This window comes from Eptatretus burgeri, chromosome 17 (genome assembly GCF_056783735.1).
Source record: "Eptatretus burgeri isolate ZD-2024b chromosome 17, Ebu_testis_v1, whole genome shotgun sequence".
NCBI lineage: Eukaryota > Metazoa > Chordata > Myxini > Myxiniformes > Myxinidae > Eptatretus > Eptatretus burgeri.
This window is the reverse complement of record NC_140977.1, coordinates 18,696,077-18,719,541: the sequence shown is the minus strand read 5'-3', so window position 1 is coordinate 18,719,541 and position 23,465 is coordinate 18,696,077. Positions and strand designations below refer to the sequence as shown.

Genomic DNA, 23,465 nt, shown 5'->3' with positions numbered 1-23,465 from the left:
GGGGCCTCCGTCTGGCCATCCCCCAGGCAGATGCCAGGCCCATCCCCATCTCCTTGAGATGATGGTCAACCTGCTGCAAACCATGAGGCACGTGGTCGGCCCACTGGCCTCCCACTCATGAGACTCCCTCGCTGAGAGAATCTGGTGAGCAGGATCAGCGTCAGGAAAACGAGCCACATGTCCATACAGCCGCAGCTGACGCTCACGGACTATGCAGGTAACAAATCTCATCCGAGTCTCTCTCAGCAACCGCTCGTTGGACACAAAATCCGACCAGCGATAGCCAAGGATTCTCCGAAGAGACCTGGTACCAAAGGAATTAAGTCTCCGTCTCAGATCCTTGGTCAAAGTCCAAGTCTCGCACCCATAGAGCAAGACTGGAAGTACCAAGGACCTGAAGACTCAGACTTTCGTCCTCCCGCACAGGTACCGGCAGCGCCACACCCCATGATCCAGTGAATCCATGACTCCCCAGGCCCGACCCAGACGTCTATTGACCTCCGGCTCACAACCTGCGGAGACATGAATATCACTGCCAAGGTAAGTGAATCTCTCCACGACCTCAACATCCTCACCACAAACAGACACAGACAGGACAGCAGCATCCAAGATGTCACCGAAAGCCTGGATCTTAGTTTTGACCCAAGAAATCCGTAATCCCAACGGCTCCGACTCCTCATTCAGCACCTCGAGGGCCCCCAAGAGGATGTCTAAAGTCTCCGCAAAGATGACTGCATCATCTGCAAAATCAAGGTCTGAGATCTTGACATTGCCAAACGATGCACCGCAACTTGATCTCTCCGACATCCTCCCTAGAATCCAGTCCATACAAGTGCTGAAAAGTGTGGGGGCAAGTACACATCCCTGACGAACTCCAGTAACAACTGGAAATAAGTCAGAGATGGTACCACCACACTTCACAGCACTCTCAGTACCAGAGTAGAGTTCAGACATCAGATCGATCAGTTTCGGTGGCACCCCACGAAGACCAAGAATCCTCCAGAGGACATCCCGATTCACTGAATCGAACGCTTTACAGAGATCAACATAGGCTGCAAGCAGCCCCTGCCGAAACTCTCGTCTGTGTTCGGTGAGGACACGAAGTGCAAGGATACGGTCAATCGTTGACCTCTTTGGTGTAAAGCCTGACTGCTCTGGACGCTGGTGCTCAAGCAGATGGTGGCAAACCCTATCAAGAATTATCCGAGCAAAGACCTTGCCCGGCACTGAGAGCAGCGTCACCCCTCGGTAGTTTTTGCAGTCTTGGCGATCACCCTTCCCTTTCCAGAGAGGGACAACAAGGCCCCTCTTCCAGTCAGTTGGGATGATGCCTGTGTTCCTGTGAAAAGAAGAGCGGCACAGGTTTCTCTGGGACTGATAGGAAACCTTCCCCACCTTGTTGATTTTGGAAGAGATAGTGAAATGACAGCAACAGAATGTGTCATTGATGAGGCCAGAGTATACTGGACTGCTCTGCATGGCCAAAAAGGGTTCAGCTGTTTGGATACCCTCAGGCAGCATATGTTTGTCTCTTCAAAATTAGACCTTAGGTCACTGCCAGCAACAGAAGATGCGTTTTACTTCCTTGTTTTAAGAGCATTGTATCAATTGCTTCTGTATAGACGTGCACATCTCAGTGACCGAGCACTTCCCCCAGCCACAACATTTGGCAGAACCCTTATCAATGGAAAACTGGTCCCAATTCTCATGTCTAAGCCAGCCAAGCCAAACATAGACAAAACGGTGTCTTGCATGTGCAAATTATCCAAATGTCTGAAACGATGTTCATGCAAAAAGGCTGCTGTGCCTTGCTGAGTGACATGCATATGCCTTGGTCAGAGAGGTTCATGTGGTGGAGTTGTTTCAGAGAGTGACTCTTCCTCTGAAGAGGATGTTTCATGTCACAATATTGTGTTAATCCATTTCTAATTTTATCTTCCTTAAAACCATGGCATGTAAAAGTATGTTCTTGTTCCTGACCCCATTGATAGTCAAGCATTTCTGAGTTACATAAATCTTTTGTTGTTTGACATATAACCTTGTCAATTGAAGGTAGGTTAAATCTACACCAATTGTGATATAGGAAATGAACTCCTCTTTAATATGAGGGGTCATTTGTGTATATAGGTTTAGTGGTTATGATTTTAGGACAATATGAATTACCCCTACCCCCATCCTACATCTTCGCTTTTGCCAACATTTTGTTATCAGAGGGGGCTCGCAAAAGTGTTGACTGTGTTGTTGCGCAAGAGTTTCACCATTGCCAACATTGGTTTTCATATACTCAAAGGGTGTCTCTTTATGAAAATCAACACAAAAATTTTATAGCAGACCGGGCAATTTTTTTTTAATTTTGATCGGTTGGCTCCCGGACTACACAGTCGAGGCACTCCTTGAGCTGCAGAGAAGGTAGATCTTGGCAGGTACGAGCATAGGCCCGACACTGGGTTGAAGGAGACAAAAAGGACTCGAGAGGTAACCCAGAGATCCAGCCCCAGCAGAGTTTGGGGCCTCGTAGCAGCAGTTTGTGCAATCAGGTTTGATTCACCAAGTGAGCTGTGCACGTTGGAGGCAACCGTGATGGCTGCACGAGCCCCACCTACACCATTGAACACATGTTGCAGATGACTCACCGTGTGGACCTTCAGGGCCTTCGATGTGCATTATGCGACCACGACAAGTTCACGATGTATCTGCCTTGCGAGTGTGGTTGGGGACATTCCTCCAGTTAGGCACCATGCAACAGCGACGTCAAGTCTTTGCCTTGCTGTGGTTTGGCTTGTCCAACCTTCTCTTCAGTGGGTTTTTCTTTTCTTTCCTTTTTTTTTAACATGCTCATCTTATCTCCTTATCTCTTCTTATCTCCCAGCTATCTTAGCACTTTCATGCTGATGAAAGATGGTCAAGTTAGTGTTAGAAATACCTCAACTTACTGAAGTAAACTTACAAGAAGTACCACTTAATAAAAATCATGCACTTGCCCAATTAATCAGAAAATAAAGACCCGTATCTTGCCAAAAGGTGACCACGTGTGACTTCTTTAAGGTCACACTGAGGTGAACAGAGCTGCTATCCACCAGGAGCGACTCCTTGAGGAATATCTGCCTACGAGAGATTCCGATGAGAATCGTTCTACAGAGTAACCATGAAAAATATTCTTTTGCCTCATAACGTCACCAAATGACGTCATAATGTCTCAAGCTTGACATATCTAGAAAGCACTCATCGAGGTGTTCAATTTGAGGTACTACACGATATGGTTCCTAAAACTTGAAAATTTGACCTTGGGGTCAAATATGTTTGACCTCAGGTGCTAACCATGAAGGTCAAGGCCAATCGCCACCAAAAATTAATCAGCTGAGTGCCAGACCATGAACTATATTCCCATGAAGTTTGAAGGCTATCCGATCAGAATTACTCAAAAAATAAGGGTTTCGTCGACTCCCCTGATTTACGATAAAGCGACCTTGACCTTTGACCTTGACCTTCAAAATTTTATGCGCTGAAAGGGACCTCTATAGGCCTCTGATATGCGAAGTTATGATATGCGAAGATATGCAAAAATTTCCAATGATAACTGTGCTCTGCAGAGTGATTTATACGTGATTACAGACCAAAAAATAAAAAAATAATAATAAAAAAAAAAACATATGAAGGTCAAGGCCAATTGCCACCAAAAATTAATCAGCTGAGCGCCAGACCATGAACTATATTCCCATGAAGTTTGAAGACGATCCGATCAAAATTACTCAAAAAATAAGGGTTTCGTCGACTCCCCTGATTTGCGCCAAAGTGACCTTGACCTTTGACCTTGATCTTCAAAATTTTGTGCACTGAAAGGGACCTCTATAGGCCTATGATAAGCGAAGTTACAAAAATTTCCGATGATAACTGTGCTCTGCAGAATTTTTTATACGTGATTACAGACAAAAATAAATAAATAAATAAATAAATAAATAAACATACAAGCTGACTAACATATCTTGCAAAACTTCGTTTTGGCAAGATAAAAAACTTCCAAGCTGACCAACATATCTTGCAAAAACTTTGTTTTGGCAAGATAACAAATAAAACAGGTAGTATATAAATTGGCTTGTGGCGTCATCACACTCTTTTCAATAATATCATTCTTGCACTGACCGATTTAGCATTCATTTCACATGGTAATACCTTCTGTAATTCGCATAATTCTTGTTTATCCTTTCCCCCCCCCCCCCCCCCCACAAAATATGGAAACATTTACAGTACATTGTACAATTCCTAATTCCATTAATTAATTTCATAATTGCTGTTGGTCGAGCCACTCTTCCATTCTTTAACCATTCTGCATTTTGGTTATGTAAATACCATGCTGCTTTCCCTCATATCTTGATTTTCCCTTGCAGTTAACTTACGATTCCTAATATGTAATGTTGACCAATCTGTCGATCAATTTAATAACAGAGACCCTCTTTCAATATTTTGTAAGTACCTCAACTTAATATATTGTTGCGGGCCGGCGGGGTCGGGTGAGAAGACCACGAGGTGGGGGAAGCTACGTCGATTCCCACCAGATTCCCCAGAATTGTAGGCCGTCGCTCACGGATAATTCCTTGACGCGGCGGGTCGCTTAACCGACCGTAGACGCCAATAACTCAACCGCGTGACCTGGGGTCCTCCCGTCTATGGAATCTGGTGACCTAATTAACCACGTGGTTTGAATATCGGGGAACCATGCCCTAGGTACGCCTTGTCCGAATCGGATCGGATTACCTCTCCGGATCGGATGCAGCCGAACAACACTGCCAAGGACGTACCGGCTCAAAGGAACGGATCTTTGGAAATAAAGACCCGGCTAAACTTAGATTCAAACTATGCTGGACCAATGGGAGAAAAGACAAAAACGAGCAGGGAACATTCCGAATGACAATTATTTATGAACAAGCAAGTGAGGAAAAGTATGTGGTACGACAAAGATTTATTGGGTATGTAACGCAGGGAAAGAGGAGAGAGGTGTGGAGTGTGACAAGAATACAAGCAACTTACGAAAGCAGACACAGTGCAGACTTGACGAAAGATTAATAACAGTTACAACAATAATGCACTTCTACAGACTTACTTAACAGACAGGCGCTAGCACACTCAGACACACAAAGAAAAAGAAACCCCAATGGGAAGGGACTTTTGCAACCAGGGAGGGAGGGGGTTGAGGTTATGCTCTCGGAACCTGGGCGTTTCGGGGAGGGGATGCTCCATGGTGCGGTACCCAACAGTAGTCACGTTGTCTCTGGCCCAAGTCACACGTGTGGAGCCTGTGTTCTGAAGGAGGAGCTTGAGGGGAGAAGGGCGGAGTCCAGAGTGCGAGGGTGGAGTGGGCGGGACCAGGCAGGTGGGTGGACGAGGCGAGGCGTGGGCGGAGACTAGGAGGCGGAGTCGAGAAGCAGGAGACACAGTGTGAACACACACGAGGCGGTGAAACTTCTCCGTTTTTTATAGGGCCTGAAGCTCAGGGGGAGTGGGCCATGCCTAATTCAACGTCATCACCCGAATCGGGCGCTTCGATTGGCCCTGACCCCTCACGTGGCCCACCAGCTTGGGCCGGAAACCGCCTCACTTTGTTTCCGGCAAGGCCACCCCAGACAGTGAACACACCTCGCTCCGACCCCGTGACATGACACAAATCGCCCACACCGAAATCGGCACGCGAATCACAAGTAAATCTTCATCGGGTTTGGACCCCTTGTCTTCGGGTGAACTGACCATGGACCCGCGGTCTTCCAGAAAACCTCCTGAACCGACCACGTATCCTCCATCGGAGCCGCTCGTGGATGCCGGGGTGTTTGCTCCAAGATATCGGGTCATCGTGGACCGCACGTCGTGTCAGGTGAAGGACGGTACGCTGAGGTAAACAAGACAAGGGGGCAAGCAGGGCAGAGGGTACCATGGATCGTCACGCTGTGATAAACGAGACAAGGGGCAAGCAGGGCACAGGGTACCGTGGATCATCGTGCTACACGCTGTGGTAGACGAGACGAGGGGCAAGCACGTGTTTCGTGCAGCGTGGGCGTCATGCTGGCTATGTAACACGCTGTGGTAAACAAGACGAGGGGCAAGCACGTGTTGCGTTTCGGGCTCACCCGGGAACGAGACTCCGGATACAGCGGATCCTTCTAAAGCGTACGTGACTCGCAGCACATGTCGGGTTTCGGGTTCGCCCGGGAACGAGACTCCGGATACAGCAGATCCTTCGAAAGCGTACGCGACTCGCCGCACGTCGGGTTTCGTGCTCGCCCGGGAACGAGATTCCGGATACAGCGGATCCTTCACAGCGGCGCACCAGTTTGCCCACATGACTGATTTATCCCAAGAAAGAAAAAGAAAAAGAGTGGGGATGAAAAGAAAATGATTTCGCAACCCTAACTATTAAATAATTGCAACACACTCCCCGTTGTCCCGCTAAACAAAAGGGAACTAACTAGACGTACAATAATGGAACAACTGTCTTGGGACACCTATCTGTTGTATGCATGCGGTTCCGAGAACCACAACACTACCCCCCTCCCTTTTGCTAGACTCGACCAGAGTCGACAACGTTCGTGTAAAATGCAGGTGTAGGTTCCCCTAGTACATTTTACCTTCGGATCCCTGAGTGCGACACTTTGAATACATGTCCCAAAAATAAATAACCTAGTGCGTTGCGTAACTAAACCAACAGACTCAGACGGGCAACTTATATACATTGCCAAAAATTTGAACTAAACAAACAGGTGGGTTAGAACTATATACATTTCTAATATTTACATTACCCATGGCCCAGGACCTGTGACTTGAAGAGAGAACAATAAAGGCAACATTCAGGTTTGAGTGCAGCAGCAGGCAGTCAATGATCAGGCGTCTTCAGGGCCCTCAATGGTCCTTTGTTTGCTTGTTTGTTTTTTTTGTTTTCCTGGCTGCTGGAGGCAACTCACCCTAACAGGGCAGGTCACACACCGTCTCACAGTCCATTTGAACAGGCCTTTACATACAACAAGGAGAACTCCGAGCTGCACAAATGCAGTCTCCGGTAACGCGGCTGCCTGCAGGGCAGTCCTTGCAAATACTCCCACACAGATGGTTCTGGCACACATGGTAAAGTTGAGTGATATGGCAAGGCAAATAAAGGCATGGGCAGGTATGGCAAATGGAGTCAAGGCAAAGGCAGAAAAAGGCATGGCAAATGCAGACTGGGAAAGGTGCGATACAAGAAGTCGGCACATGAAGCTGGCCGGCATCGGTATGGTCTTGTGAGGTTGTGGAGGGAGTGTGGTGGCGTTGGCCGGTCCGAAGATGGGCTCGGTCCTACCCTACGTTCTCCCCGCAACCTATTGCCTATGCCTGTCCTTGTCCATACCCACCCCCATTCGGTTGTCACAAAAAAAAAAACTGAATTTAGACTTTTTTTTCTTAATTATAATTACGTGTGTCCCGAACCCCCTTATTGTCTTTGTTCGGCTCACCGGTCCTAACTGTCTATTCCCAATCCCTAAGATCCCTTTGGAAAGGATTGAGGAAGAGACAAGTGAATCTGTCTCGAGGCCCAATGCAGCCTCAGAATAGCTCCCACAGGTTTCAGAAATTTCCAAGGCGAGTCCAGCGGCCTACGAACAGCAAAGTCTCCGTGGTGCGAGATGGAACAGCAAAGAAGGTGTGAAGGGGTACACGTTGTCTATCTATCCTTGCTATTTATTGAACTTTAATCTATCCCCGGGGCTTTTCAACATGCCTGTCTCTTTAAACGACTGGTTCTAGCAACCACGATTCCCGTCGCCTGTGTTGGTGTTCGTTATTAATTTGGGCCTGGCCTGCAAATTTTCTCCCGTGCTCTTGCACAATTTTGTGGCTGGGCAGCGTAGCTCCACTGGCAGGTCTACCCACCTGCTGAACTCGATCTTCAGCACCCCCGGGTCGCTGAGGCTGTCTCCGAGCCTACCTACTCCTTATGAACGTGGAGAATCCCCTTCCTGGCATTTCCCCGTCGATGCCCACATGGCATTTTCGCGCTCCGGGTCCCTTTCTCGTGGGTACCCATGCCCATTACACTAACTCGGTCGCTTGGACCATGGCCTACTCTGGCCGACTACTTCAGTGCACGGGGTGCCCTCTACTCAGTACGCATATTTCACCAGCCAAGCTCCCAGCCGGTCAATAGTCTCCTGCACCCTACAAAAAGTTTCGTGCCTTCGTTCAACACCAACAACCAAACGACATCCTTTTGGGTAATTTAAGTAACCTACTAACTATTATTACACTAACCCGGGTTCCCTTGGGTGGGATTCACTCCTCCCCCCAATCATTCGTTGGCACCATGCATTCCACATTCACTCTAATCACACTCGGGACCGCTGACCCACATTCATTCATCATGTTTTTCTCTTTTTTTCACCAACACTGAAACTCTACGAGCTACGTTCCCCTAACTAACTCGTGCTCCCCGTCATCCCTAATTCAAATGCACGTTCCATTTCATTTTATCGCTAAGCTTCGTCCCCACTACATGTTCCATGTCTGTCCTTGTTTTCAATCCATTTCTAATTCTAACCTAAATTTCCCCTAACTCGTGTTACCGGGCCCCATGGAGGACGGCTCATGTCCCCATGAGGCCGGTCTATATAATGCTAAACCCTTCCCCTAACTAATTCTCCTTTTGCCCCCAGCGAGGATGTTCGCTACATCCTGGCCGGGCATCGTGTACTCGTGGCAAGGCTCGCCAAGTCTTACGCCTCCAGGGCGGGAGTCTACAGCATGCTTGTCCCCTCCGTTTGGCCGATACATGAGGGCGTAACGTCGCCCCGTTAATCGCATTAAATGCTCGCTTTTGGGCTATCCCCCATGTGAACCACCATGCGTTACACACCTGGCCTTCGTGCTGCGAGATCCCCATTGACGTCACTCGCACATGGCCCACTCCGCGAGGTTCGCCACGCACACGGGCCCGGTGGTGTCATCCTCGAGACTCGTTCCGCGACCACCACTCGCGACACGCTGCACGTCGGGCCCCGTACACATGCTCACACGGGGCTGTGCTCTTTCCAAATTCACTCGATCCCTCAATTTGCCTCGTTTTTGGCCATCCGCGCTCTGGTGTTGTACCAGGCGTGGATCGTTTCAACGCCGGCTTCCCATGATGCAATCGTCCGTGCTTGGGCGGTTTGCAAAACATGGACTGGATCTCGCACGAAGAGTCCCGCGGAGCCGGCGCGGTTTCTGAAATAACTTTATCCCGCTCATTAGGCTCCCCACTCTCGTCCGTTCCACGACCCACGACCCCTGTCTGGGTCGGTCCGTGCCCCATTTTCTCACGTGCACTCACACATGCCATGTTATTTGCACTACCCTCATGTTCTGACACATACTCCGGCACAATCATATTGGGGGCTTGGGTTAACCCACGAGATCCCGAGGCTTCTGTCCCCCCAAAGCTACGCATGTGCTCTTTCACACCATGCAACCGCTCCACCTCACAAGCCTTACCGGACTCACCTCGTCACAGTCTGCCTCGAGGGAGCATATCGTCTCCCCTTGTTCCTGTGGGAGGTTAACCGACCCTCGCACTTGGTCTCAAAACATTCCACAAGCTCATCCTCAATGTCCCTTACCTTCCCCTCTTCCTGTACTGTGTTTGCTCCTCTTTTACTTTGTGCAATTGTTTCACCTCTTTTAATTCCTCCCTTATGATGCTCAACTCCTGGTTCTTTGTCTCTACCTGTCCGAGTTCACAGGTTTTTCTCTTGACTATCGTGGTTTCACTCGTCACCTCGACCTTGCCTGTCGTCATCATGGTCCGAACACCTTCCAAACTCTCCCTCAACTCGGTCATTTCCCCAGGTGCAGTCCTGATCCCATTTGTAAAATTCCAATCCATTTTTTTTCATATCACTCCGCTCTTGGTTTCGCCAAAAGTCCATGTGCTCCATCATGTGTTTCATCTTTCATTTCATCATGGTTTCCTACCAGTTCCATGCGTTCCATCATTTGTTTCATCATCTCCATAAACCGGTTCATGTCCAACGGCTTGTTTGCAGTGTTATCAACCAGGTCACCTTGTTTCATTGCAAGGCATTCCTTTTATCAATATTTCGTTCAAAAGACTCTTGGGTAAAGGGAAACATAACTGACAGCCAATTCGAGTAGAGCAAAAAAAATTAGATTCATAAAGCACCAACGAAAATTATAATTGAGAGTACATGAATATAATTATTTTTCTTCCACACTACCTTGCCTGAGTTCAAATCTTGACCTACGGATAAACCGTCATCCTTGTTTTTTGCATGCAGTGAATTAATCGATGTGTGCGCCATCCTACGGGGAAGAATATTAACTTGGGTATCCCATGTGCGAGCATTAGTTAGTGGACATTTAGCATCCCACGTTTTCTTTCACGAAGAGTAGGAAAGTTAATCTCGGCACACTGAATAACGTTTTTAAAGTGCTGCTCTAACCTGGATTAGCAGCAAAGCAGGACTTCAAATAATGCTACAAACGAATAGCCAAGTATTGCGCACAAAATGAAGATTGAAGGACTTGAGTTCCTCCAAAGAACAGCGCTCCGTCGAAGCCATTGTTTCCAAAAGTGGGGTCGATGGAGGGATTTACAGGAGTCCATAAAAAAGTTTGTAGGAAAAAGTTTGACCAAAGAAATATGATAAACCTCCTTACGTCTCCAGCTATAACAGGGTGACTCGTGGTGGACTTCAAGAGGCCCAAATAATGCGCAGTTAAAATTTCCCAGGTCTCATCATGTCTGAAATTCGCTGGCAGCTGAAAGGGGCATGGCTTGGTAAGAGTATCTTGTGTGCTCCGCATATGAAAGGTGTGCGTTTTCTCGTGGTTTGCATAAAAATGCTGGGAAAGTGCATTTATAATGCAAGTTTCCATTTATTATTGTTATCAAGAAGTCGGTGGACATCATATATCGGGATGGCCCAGACACTCCATTGTCTCAATACAACATAAATCCTAAAAGAAAAAAAATTCTTCCAAGATAACACTTGTCAACCTATAAATTACCTTCCAGTCGTCTGCGGACAATTTCACATCCAATAACATTCATTAAACTTTGGGACATCATCACTGAACTGGAAAAATGAGAGACCCAAAAGTGACGGTTTGTCATTCTTCTTCTCTTATTAGGGTACCCTGTGAGTACAGGGTACCCTATTGTTTTCCTTCTGTTTATTATTATTATTATTACGCATTATTATTATTAGGGTACCCTGTGAGTACAGGGTACCCTATTGTTTTCCTTCTGTTTATTATTATTATTATTACGCATTATTATTATTATTATTATTTTTCCGCCGGCATTTTGCACCCTTTTTCGCTTTAAAAATCATTTTCTCTGGAACACTAAGTCCGATCGACAGGAAATTTTCACCATAGTATGTATCTTTTTTGATAGCACAATCACGTTATAATTATGACGTCATTGGTCACGTGGTACGGTCGCCATCTTGAAAAAAGCGCTAAACTTTGGACATCTGTATCTCGGAAACCGTGCAATGGAAAAATTTTTCGTTTGATACATTTTACTAAGCTCCCTATGGGGAACACGTGTGATTTTTCGTGACGTCATAGGTGAAGCGATATACCGGTGAAAATTCGTCAAGTAGAACGCCATATAGGAAAAATCTGAAAAATTCTGAGCGTCATCTACATCAAAATTCATCGTCAAAAATGTTTTTTGACGTCATCGATGACGTAATTCGGCCGCCATCTTGTTTTTTAGTGTTTTTTTAAAAAATCTTCTTCTCCAGAAGGGCTAGGCAGATTAAGGCGAAACTTTACACACACATTCCCCCTGAGGTCCTCTTTCAAGTTTGTTAATTTGTTGTTGATACGTCACATGGTTTGGCGGCCATCTTGAAAAAACCCTAAAACCTTCAAACATCTTCTTCTCCAGAAGCGCTGGGCCAATGAAGGCGCGATTTCAGAACTATATTCGGGACATGTATGCGATGCAAGTTTGTTAATTTCGAAGTGATAGGTCACATGGTTTGGCCGCCATGTTGGATTTAAGAAAAATATTAAATAATGTTTTCTCTGGAATTTCACAAGCCATCGAAGCGAAAATTTGCAAGTGCCTTCCTCCCTCAAGTCTGCATACATGGTAAAAAAATTTTACCTCAGAAGTCACATGGTTTGGCGGCCATCTTGGATAGAAAAATAGACCTTATCCGATTTACACGAAACTTCACACAGTTGTTCGGGTCGACGAGGGAAAGCAGAATTTAAATTTATGATATCATAGGTCACAAGGTTCGGCAGCCATCTTGGATTGAAAATGAATAAATTTTAAAAATCTTCTTCTCCAGAAGGGCAAGACAGATGAAGACGAAACTTCACACATATATTCCCCATGAGGTCCTTTCTCAAGTTTGTTAATTTGTTCTTGATCGGTCACATGGTTTGGCGGCCATCTTGAAAAAACCCGAAAACCTTCAAACATCTTCTTCTCCAGAAGCGTTGGCCCAATGAAGGGGAGATTTCAGAACTATATTCGGGACAGGAAGGCGATATAAGTTTGTTAATTTCGAATTGATAAGTCACATGGTTTGGCCGCCATCTTGGATTTAAGAAAAATATTAAATAATGTTTTCTCTGGAACCGCTTAACCAAACGAATCGAAACTTTGTAATTATCATCTAGCAGGCAGTATGCACGCATGGTAAAAATTATGACGTCACACGTCACATGGTTTGGCGGCCATCTTGGATAGAAAAACGCACCTTTACCGATTAACACGAAACTTCACAAACGTGTTCCAATACCCAGTTGGAAGCAGAATCTAAATTTGTGATGCCATAGGTCACATGGTTCGTCAGCCATCTTGGATTGAAAATGAATAAATTTAAAAAATCTTCTTCTCCAGATGGGCAAGACAGATTAAGCCGAAACTTCACAGATATATTCCGCATGAGGTCCTTTCTCAAGTTTGTTAATTTGTTCTTGATTGGTCACATGGTTTGGCGGCCATCTTGAATTTACCTTAAAACCTTCAAACATCTTCTTCTCCAGAACACCTGATCTGATCAAGGGGAAACTTCACACCCCTATTGCACATGAGTAGTGAATACAAGTTTGTTAATTTCTAATTGATAGGTCACATGGTTTGGCAGCCATGTTGAATTTAAGAAAAATATTAAATAATGTTTTCTCTGGAACTGCTTAACCTATCGAAGCGAAAATTTGCGTCTGTCATCCTCCATCATATCTGCATACATGGTAAAAATTATCAGGTCACAAGTCACATAGTTTGGCCGCCATCTTAGATTGAAGGATAAATATTAATTAATGTTTACTCTGGAACCACTGCTTCTATATATGCAAAACTTCATATTTATAATTTAGGCTACATGTGAAACAAAAGTTTAAAATTTCAACCTGATCGGCCGTGTGGTTTGGCAGCCAGAATTATTTAATTATTTGAATCTGGTCGCCAGTAATAAGGAAATTGAACGTTTTGTGCTGCCAGGTTCGTAACTCGTCTGTTCTGCGCCGTCTCGAAGCAGGCCTGTGTTTGTATCACCATTAAATAATGTTTTCTCTGGCACCGCTTATCCTATCAATGCAAAACTTTGCGACGATGATTTAAGTCTCATGTTTTATCAGTTGTGTCAAAGGCACTTCTGGGTACCCGGTCATCACTGCCAGCAGTTATAAAGTGGCAGTTCTAGTTAGGGTACCCTGTGAGTACAGGGTACCCTATTGTTTTCCTTCTGTTTATTATTATTATTATTACGCATTATTAGGGTACCCTGTGAGTACAGGGTACCCTATTGTTTTCCTTCTGTTTATTATTATTATTATTACGCATTATTATTATTATTATTATTTTTCCGCCGGCATTTTGCACCCTTTTTCGCTTTAAAAATCATTTTCTCTGGAACACTAAGTCCGATCGACAGAAAATTTTCACCATAGTATGTATCTTTTTTGATAGCACAATCACGTTATAATTATGACATCATTGGTCACGTGGTACGGTCGCCATCTTGAAAAAAGCGATAAACTTTGGATATCTGTATCTCGGAAACCGTGCAATGGAAAATTTTTTCGTTTGATACATTTTACTAAGCTCCCTATGGGGAACACGTGTGATTTTTCGTGACGTCATAGGTGAAGCGATATACCGGTGAAAATTCGTCAAGTAGAACGCCATATAGGAAAAATCTGAAAAATTCTGAGCGTCATCTCCACCAAAATTCATCGTCAAAAATGTTTTTTGACGTCATCGATGACGTAATTCGGCCGCCATCTTGTTTTTTAGTGTTTTTTTAAAAAAATCTTCTTCTCCAGAACGGCTGTGCAGATTGCGGCGAAACTTAACACGCACATTCTCCCTGAGGTCCTCTTTCAAGTTTGTTAATTTGTTGTTGATACGTCACATGGTTTGGCGGCCATCTTGAAAAAACCCTAAAACCTTCAAACATCTTCTTCTCCAGAAGCGCTGGTCCAATGAAGGCGAGATTTCAGAACTATATTCGTGAAATGCATGCGATACAAGTTTGTTAATTTCGAAGTGATAGGTCACGTGGTTTGGCCGCCATGTTGGATTTAAGAAAAATATTAAATAATGTTTTCTCTGGAATTTCATAAGCCATCGAAGCGAAAATTTGCAAGTGCCTTCGTCCCTCAGGTCTGCATACATGGTAAAAAATTTTTACCTCAGAAGTCACATGGTTTGGCGGCCATCTTGGATAGAAAAATAGACCTTATCCGATTTACACGAAACTTCACACACTTGTTCGGGTCGACGAGAGAAAGCAGAATTTAAATTTATGATATCATAGGTCACAAGGTTCGGCAGCCATCTTGGATTGAAAATGAATAAATTTTAAAAATCTTCTTCTCCAGAAGGGCAAGACAGATGAAGACGAAACTTCACACATATATTCCCCATGAGGTCCTTTCTCAAGTTTGTTAATTTGTTCTTGATCGGTCACATGGTTTGGCGGCCATCTTGAAAAAACCCGAAAACCTTCAAACATCTTCTTCTCCAGAAGCGTTGGCCCAATGAAGGGGAGATTTCAGAACTATATTCGGGACAGGAAGGCGATATAAGTTTGTTAATTTCGAATTGATAAGTCACATGGTTTGGCCGCCATCTTGGATTTAAGAAAAATATTAAATAATGTTTTCTCTGGAACCGCTTAACCTAACGAATCGAAAGTTTGCAATTATCATCTACCGTCGTGTATACACGCGTGGTAAAAATTATGATGTCACACGTCACATGGTTTGGCGGCCATCTTGGATAGAAAAACGCACCTTTACCGATTAACACGAAACTTCATAAACGTGTTCCAATACCCAGTAGGAAGCAGAATCTAAATTTGTGATGTCATAGGTCACATGGTTCGTCAGCCATCTTGGATTGAAAATGAATAAATTTTTAAAATCTTCTTCTCCAGAAAGGCAAGACAGATTAAGCCGAAACTTCACACATATATTCCCCATGAGGTCCTTTCTCAACTTTGTTAATTTGTTCTTGATTGGTCACATGGTTTGGCGGCCATCTTGAATTTACCTTAAAACCTTCAAACATCTTCTTCTCCAGAACACCTGATCTGATCAAGGGGAAACTTCACACCCCTATTGCACATGAGTAGGGAATACAAGTTTGTTAATTTCTAATTGATAGGTCACATGGTTTGGCAGCCATGTTGAATTTAAGAGAAATATTAAATAATGTTTTCTCTGGAACTGCTTAACCTATCGAAGCGAAAATTTGCGTCTGTCATCGTCCATGATATCTGCATACATGGTAAAAATTATGAGGTCACAAGTCACATGGTTTGGCCGCCATCTTAGATTGAAGGATAAATATTAATTCATGTTTACTCTGGAACCACTACTTCTATATATGCGAAACTTCATATTTATAATTTAGGCTACATGTGAAACAAAAGTTTAAAATTTCAACCTGATCGGCCGTGTGGTTTGGCAGCCAGAATTATTTAATTATTTGAATCTGGTCGCCAGTAATAACGAAATTGAACGTTTTGTGCTGCCTGGTTCGTAACTCGTCTGTTCCGCGCCGTCTCGAAGCAGTCCTGTGTTTGTATCACCATTAAATAATGTTTTCTCTGGCACCGCTTATCCTATCAATGCAAAACTTTGCGACTGATTTAAGTCTCATGTTGTATCAGTTGTGTCAAAGGCGGACACTTCTGGGTACCCGGTCATCACTGCCAGCAGTTATAAAGTGGCAGTTCTAGTTATTATTATTATTATTTTTCCGCCGGCATTTTGCACCCTTTTTCGCTTTAAAAATCATTTTCTCTGGAACACTAAGTCCGATCGACAGGAAATTTTCACCATAGTATGTATCTTTTTTGATAGCACAATCACGTTATAATTATGACGTCATTGGTCACGTGGTACGGTCGCCATCTTGAAAAAAGCGCTAAACTTTGGACATCTGTATCTCGGAAACCGTGCAATGGAAAAATTTTTCGTTTGATACATTTTACTAAGCTCCCTATGGGGAACACGTGTGATTTTTCGTGACGTCATAGGTGAAGCGATATACCGGTGAAAATTCGTCAAGTAGAACGCCATATAGGAAAAATCTGAAAAATTCTGAGCGTCATCTACATCAAAATTCATCGTCAAAAATGTTTTTTTTGACGTCATCGATGACGTAATTCGGCCGCCATCTTGTTTTTTAGTGTTTTTTTTTTAAAAATCTTCTTCTCCAGAAGGGCTAGGCAGATTAAGGCGAAACTTTACACACACATTCCCCCTGAGGTCCTCTTTCAAGTTTGTTAATTTGTTGTTGATACGTCACATGGTTTGGCGGCCATCTTGAAAAAACCCTAAAACCTTCAAACATCTTCTTCTCCAGAAGCGCTGGGCCAATGAAGGCGCGATTTCAGAACTATATTCGGGACATGTATGCGATGCAAGTTTGTTAATTTCGAAGTGATAGGTCACATGGTTTGGCCGCCATGTTGGATTTAAGAAAAATATTAAATAATGTTTTCTCTGGAATTTCACAAGCCATCGAAGCGAAAATTTGCAAGTGCCTTCCTCCCTCAAGTCTGCATACATGGTAAAAAATTTTACCTCAGAAGTCACATGGTTTGGCGGCCATCTTGGATAGAAAAATAGACCTTATCCGATTTACACGAAACTTCACACAGTTGTTCGGGTCGACGAGGGAAAGCAGAATTTAAATTTATGATATCATAGGTCACAAGGTTCGGCAGCCATCTTGGATTGAAAATGAATAAATTTTAAAAATCTTCTTCTCCAGAAGGGCAAGACAGATGAAGACGAAACTTCACACATATATTCCCCATGAGGTCCTTTCTCAAGTTTGTTAATTTGTTCTTGATCGGTCACATGGTTTGGCGGCCATCTTGAAAAAACCCGAAAACCTTCAAACATCTTCTTCTCCAGAAGCGTTGGCCCAATGAAGGGGAGATTTCAGAACTATATTCGGGACAGGAAGGCGATATAAGTTTGTTAATTTCGAATTGATAAGTCACATGGTTTGGCCGCCATCTTGGATTTAAGAAAAATATTAAATAATGTTTTCTCTGGAACCGCTTAACCAAACGAATCGAAACTTTGTAATTATCATCTAGCAGGCAGTATGCACGCATGGTAAAAATTATGACGTCACACGTCACATGGTTTGGCGGCCATCTTGGATAGAAAAACGCACCTTTACCGATTAACACGAAACTTCACAAACGTGTTCCAATACCCAGTTGGAAGCAGAATCTAAATTTGTGATGCCATAGGTCACATGGTTCGTCAGCCATCTTGGATTGAAAATGAATAAATTTAAAAAATCTTCTTCTCCAGATGGGCAAGACAGATTAAGCCGAAACTTCACAGATATATTCCGCATGAGGTCCTTTCTCAAGTTTGTTAATTTGTTCTTGATTGGTCACATGGTTTGGCGGCCATCTTGAATTTACCTTAAAACCTTCAAACATCTTCTTCTCCAGAACACCTGATCTGATCAAGGGGAAACTTCACACCCCTATTGCACATGAGTAGTGAATACAAGTTTGTTAATTTCTAATTGATAGGTCACATGGTTTGGCAGCCATGTTGAATTTAAGAAAAATATTAAATAATGTTTTCTCTGGAACTGCTTAACCTATCGAAGCGAAAATTTGCGTCTGTCATCCTCCATCATATCTGCATACATGGTAAAAATTATCAGGTCACAAGTCACATAGTTTGGCCGCCATCTTAGATTGAAGGATAAATATTAATTAATGTTTACTCTGGAACCACTGCTTCTATATATGCAAAACTTCATATTTATAATTTAGGCTACATGTGAAACAAAAGTTTAAAATTTCAACCTGATCGGCCGTGTGGTTTGGCAGCCAGAATTATTTAATTATTTGAATCTGGTCGCCAGTAATAACGAAATTGAACGTTTTGTGCTGCCAGGTTCGTAACTCGTCTGTTCCGCGCCGTCTCGAAGCAGGCCTGTGTTTGTATCACCATTAAATAATGTTTTCTCTGGCACCGCTTATCCTATCAATGCAAAACTTTGCGACGATGATTTAAGTCTCATGTTTTATCAGTTGTGTCAAAGGCACTTCTGGGTACCCGGTCATCACTGCCAGCAGTTATAAAGTGGCAGTTCTAGTTAGGGTACCCTGTGAGTACAGGGTACCCTATTGTTTTCCTTCTGTTTATTATTATTATTATTACGCATTATTATTATTATTATTATTTTTCCGCCGGCATTTTGCACCCTTTTTCGCTTTAAAAATCATTTTCTCTGGAACACTAAGTCCGATCGACAGGAAATTTTCACCATAGTATGTATCTTTTTTGATAGCACAATCACGTTATAATTATGACGTCATTGGTCACGTGGTACGGTCGCCATCTTGAAAAAAGCGCTAAACTTTGGACATCTGTATCTCGGAAACCGTGCAATGGAAAAATTTTTCGTTTGATACATTTTACTAAGCTCCCTATGGGGAACACGTGTGATTTTTCGTGACGTCATAGGTGAAGCGATATACCGGTGAAAATTCGTCAAGTAGAACGCCATATAGGAAAAATCTGAAAAATTCTGAGCGTCATCTACATCAAAATTCATCGTCAAAAATGTTTTTTTTGACGTCATCGATGACGTAATTCGGCCGCCATCTTGTTTTTTAGTGTTTTTTTTAAAAAATCTTCTTCTCCAGAAGGGCTAGGCAGATTAAGGCGAAACTTTACACACACATTCCCCCTGAGGTCCTCTTTCAAGTTTGTTAATTTGTTGTTGATACGTCACATGGTTTGGCGGCCATCTTGAAAAAACCCTAAAACCTTCAAACATCTTCTTCTCCAGAAGCGCTGGGCCAATGAAGGCGCGATTTCAGAACTATATTCGGGACATGTATGCGATGCAAGTTTGTTAATTTCGAAGTGATAGGTCACATGGTTTGGCCGCCATGTTGGATTTAAGAAAAATATTAAATAATGTTTTCTCTGGAATTTCACAAGCCATCGAAGCGAAAATTTGCAAGTGCCTTCCTCCCTCAAGTCTGCATACATGGTAAAAAATTTTACCTCAGAAGTCACATGGTTTGGCGGCCATCTTGGATAGAAAAATAGACCTTATCCGATTTACACGAAACTTCACACAGTTGTTCGGGTCGACGAGGGAAAGCAGAATTTAAATTTATGATATCATAGGTCACAAGGTTCGGCAGCCATCTTGGATTGAAAATGAATAAATTTTAAAAATCTTCTTCTCCAGAAGGGCAAGACAGATGAAGACGAAACTTCACACATATATTCCCCATGAGGTCCTTTCTCAAGTTTGTTAATTTGTTCTTGATCGGTCACATGGTTTGGCGGCCATCTTGAAAAAACCCGAAAACCTTCAAACATCTTCTTCTCCAGAAGCGTTGGCCCAATGAAGGGGAGATTTCAGAACTATATTCGGGACAGGAAGGCGATATAAGTTTGTTAATTTCGAATTGATAAGTCACATGGTTTGGCCGCCATCTTGGATTTAAGAAAAATATTAAATAATGTTTTCTCTGGAACCGCTTAACCAAACGAATCGAAACTTTGTAATTATCATCTAGCAGGCAGTATGCACGCATGGTAAAAATTATGACGTCACACGTCACATGGTTTGGCGGCCATCTTGGATAGAAAAACGCACCTTTACCGATTAACACGAAACTTCACAAACGTGTTCCAATACCCAGTTGGAAGCAGAATCTAAATTTGTGATGCCATAGGTCACATGGTTCGTCAGCCATCTTGGATTGAAAATGAATAAATTTAAAAATCTTCTTCTCCAGATGGGCAAGACAGATTAAGCCGAAACTTCACAGATATATTCCGCATGAGGTCCTTTCTCAAGTTTGTTAATTTGTTCTTGATTGGTCACATGGTTTGGCGGCCATCTTGAATTTACCTTAAAACCTTCAAACATCTTCTTCTCCAGAACACCTGATCTGATCAAGGGGAAACTTCACACCCCTATTGCACATGAGTAGTGAATACAAGTTTGTTAATTTCTAATTGATAGGTCACATGGTTTGGCAGCCATGTTGAATTTAAGAAAAATATTAAATAATGTTTTCTCTGGAACTGCTTAACCTATCGAAGCGAAAATTTGCGTCTGTCATCCTCCATCATATCTGCATACATGGTAAAAATTATCAGGTCACAAGTCACATAGTTTGGCCGCCATCTTAGATTGAAGGATAAATATTAATTAATGTTTACTCTGGAACCACTGCTTCTATATATGCAAAACTTCATATTTATAATTTAGGCTACATGTGAAACAAAAGTTTAAAATTTCAACCTGATCGGCCGTGTGGTTTGGCAGCCAGAATTATTTAATTATTTGAATCTGGTCGCCAGTAATAACGAAATTGAACGTTTTGTGCTGCCAGGTTCGTAACTCGTCTGTTCCGCGCCGTCTCGAAGCAGGCCTGTGTTTGTATCACCATTAAATAATGTTTTCTCTGGCACCGCTTATCCTATCAATGCAAAACTTTGCGACGATGATTTAAGTCTCATGTTTTATCAGTTGTGTCAAAGGCACTTCTGGGTACCCGGTCATCACTGCCAGCAGTTATAAAGTGGCAGTTCTAGTTAGGGTACCCTGTGAGTACAGGGTACCCTATTGTTTTCCTTCTGTTTATTATTATTATTATTACGCATTATTATTATTATTATTATTTTTCCGCCGGCATTTTGCACCCTTTTTCGCTTTAAAAATCATTTTCTCTGGAACACTAAGTCCGATCGACAGAAAATTTTCACCATAGTATGTATCTTTTTTGATAGCACAATCACGTTATAATTATGACATCATTGGTCACGTGGTACGGTCGCCATCTTGAAAAAAGCGATAAACTTTGGATATCTGTATCTCGGAAACCGTGCAATGGAAAATTTTTTCGTTTGATACATTTTACTAAGCTCCCTATGGGGAACACGTGTGATTTTTCGTGACGTCATAGGTGAAGCGATATACCGGTGAAAATTCGTCAAGTAGAACGCCATATAGGAAAAATCTGAAAAATTCTGAGCGTCATCTCCACCAAAATTCATCGTCAAAAATGTTTTTTTTGACGTCATCGATGACGTAATTCGGCCGCCATCTTGTTTTTTAGTGTTTTTTTAAAAATCTTCTTCTCCAGAACGGCTGTGCAGATTAAGGCGAAACTTAACACGCACATTCTCCCTGAGGTCCTCTTTCAAGTTTGTTAATTTGTTGTTGATACGTCACATGGTTTGGCGGCCATCTTGAAAAAACCCTAAAACCTTCAAACATCTTCTTCTCCAGAAGCGCTGGTCCAATGAAGGCGAGATTTCAGAACTATATTCGTGAAATGCATGCGATACAAGTTTGTTAATTTCGAAGTGATAGGTCACGTGGTTTGGCCGCCATGTTGGATTTAAGAAAAATATTAAATAATGTTTTCTCTGGAATTTCATAAGCCATCGAAGCGAAAATTTGCAAGTGCCTTCGTCCCTCAGGTCTGCATACATGGTAAAATTTTTTACCTCAGAAGTCACATGGTTTGGCGGCCATCTTGGATAGAAAAATAGACCTTATCCGATTTACACGAAACTTCACACACTTGTTCGGGTCGACGAGGGAAAGCAGAATTTAAATTTATGATATCATAGGTCACAAGGTTCGGCAGCCATCTTGGATTGAAAATGAATAAATTTTAAAAATCTTCTTCTCCAGAAGGGCAAGACAGATGAAGACGAAACTTCACACATATATTCCCCATGAGGTCCTTTCTCAAGTTTGTTAATTTGTTCTTGATCGGTCACATGGTTTGGCGGCCATCTTGAAAAAACCCGAAAACCTTCAAACATCTTCTTCTCCAGAAGCGTTGGCCCAATGAAGGGGAGATTTCAGAACTATATTCGGGACAGGAAGGCGATATAAGTTTGTTAATTTCGAATTGATAAGTCACATGGTTTGGCCGCCATCTTGGATTTAAGAAAAATATTAAATAATGTTTTCTCTGGAACCGCTTAACCTAACGAATCGAAAGTTTGCAATTATCATCTACCGTCGTGTATACACGCGTGGTAAAAATTATGATGTCACACGTCACATGGTTTGGCGGCCATCTTGGATAGAAAAACGCACCTTTACCGATTAACACGAAACTTCATAAACGTGTTCCAATACCCAGTAGGAAGCAGAATCTAAATTTGTGATGTCATAGGTCACATGGTTCGTCAGCCATCTTGGATTGAAAATGAATAAATTTTTAAAATCTTCTTCTCCAGAAAGGCAAGACAGATTAAGCCGAAACTTCACACATATATTCCCCATGAGGTCCTTTCTCAACTTTGTTAATTTGTTCTTGATTGGTCACATGGTTTGGCGGCCATCTTGAATTTACCTTAAAACCTTCAAACATCTTCTTCTCCAGAACACCTGATCTGATCAAGGGGAAACTTCACACCCCTATTGCACATGAGTAGGGAATACAAGTTTGTTAATTTCTAATTGATAGGTCACATGGTTTGGCAGCCATGTTGAATTTAAGAGAAATATTAAATAATGTTTTCTCTGGAACTGCTTAACCTATCGAAGCGAAAATTTGCGTCTGTCATCGTCCATGATATCTGCATACATGGTAAAAATTATGAGGTCACAAGTCACATGGTTTGGCCGCCATCTTAGATTGAAGGATAAATATTAATTCATGTTTACTCTGGAACCACTACTTCTATATATGCGAAACTTCATATTTATAATTTAGGCTACATGTGAAACAAAAGTTTAAAATTTCAACCTGATCGGCCGTGTGGTTTGGCAGCCAGAATTATTTAATTATTTGAATCTGGTCGCCAGTAATAACGAAATTGAACGTTTTGTGCTGCCTGGTTCGTAACTCGTCTGTTCCGCGCCGTCTCGAAGCAGTCCTGTGTTTGTATCACCATTAAATAATGTTTTCTCTGGCACCGCTTATCCT

General features: G+C 42.9%; 1 protein-coding gene across 1 annotated transcript in view; it reads right to left on the bottom strand.

The window, feature by feature from the left end:
• The window catches only part of LOC147009466 (uncharacterized), a 43,845-nt gene extending 34,700 nt beyond the window's left edge, over positions 1 to 9,145 (bottom strand). The window contains exon 1 of the mRNA XM_085862048.1: positions 8,873 to 9,145. Within this exon, the coding sequence (XP_085718174.1) occupies positions 8,873 to 8,963 (91 nt within the window). The 5' untranslated portion in view covers positions 8,964 to 9,145. The remainder of the gene's footprint in view (positions 1 to 8,872) is intronic.
• Between the last annotated feature and the right edge of the window lie 14,320 nt (positions 9,146 to 23,465).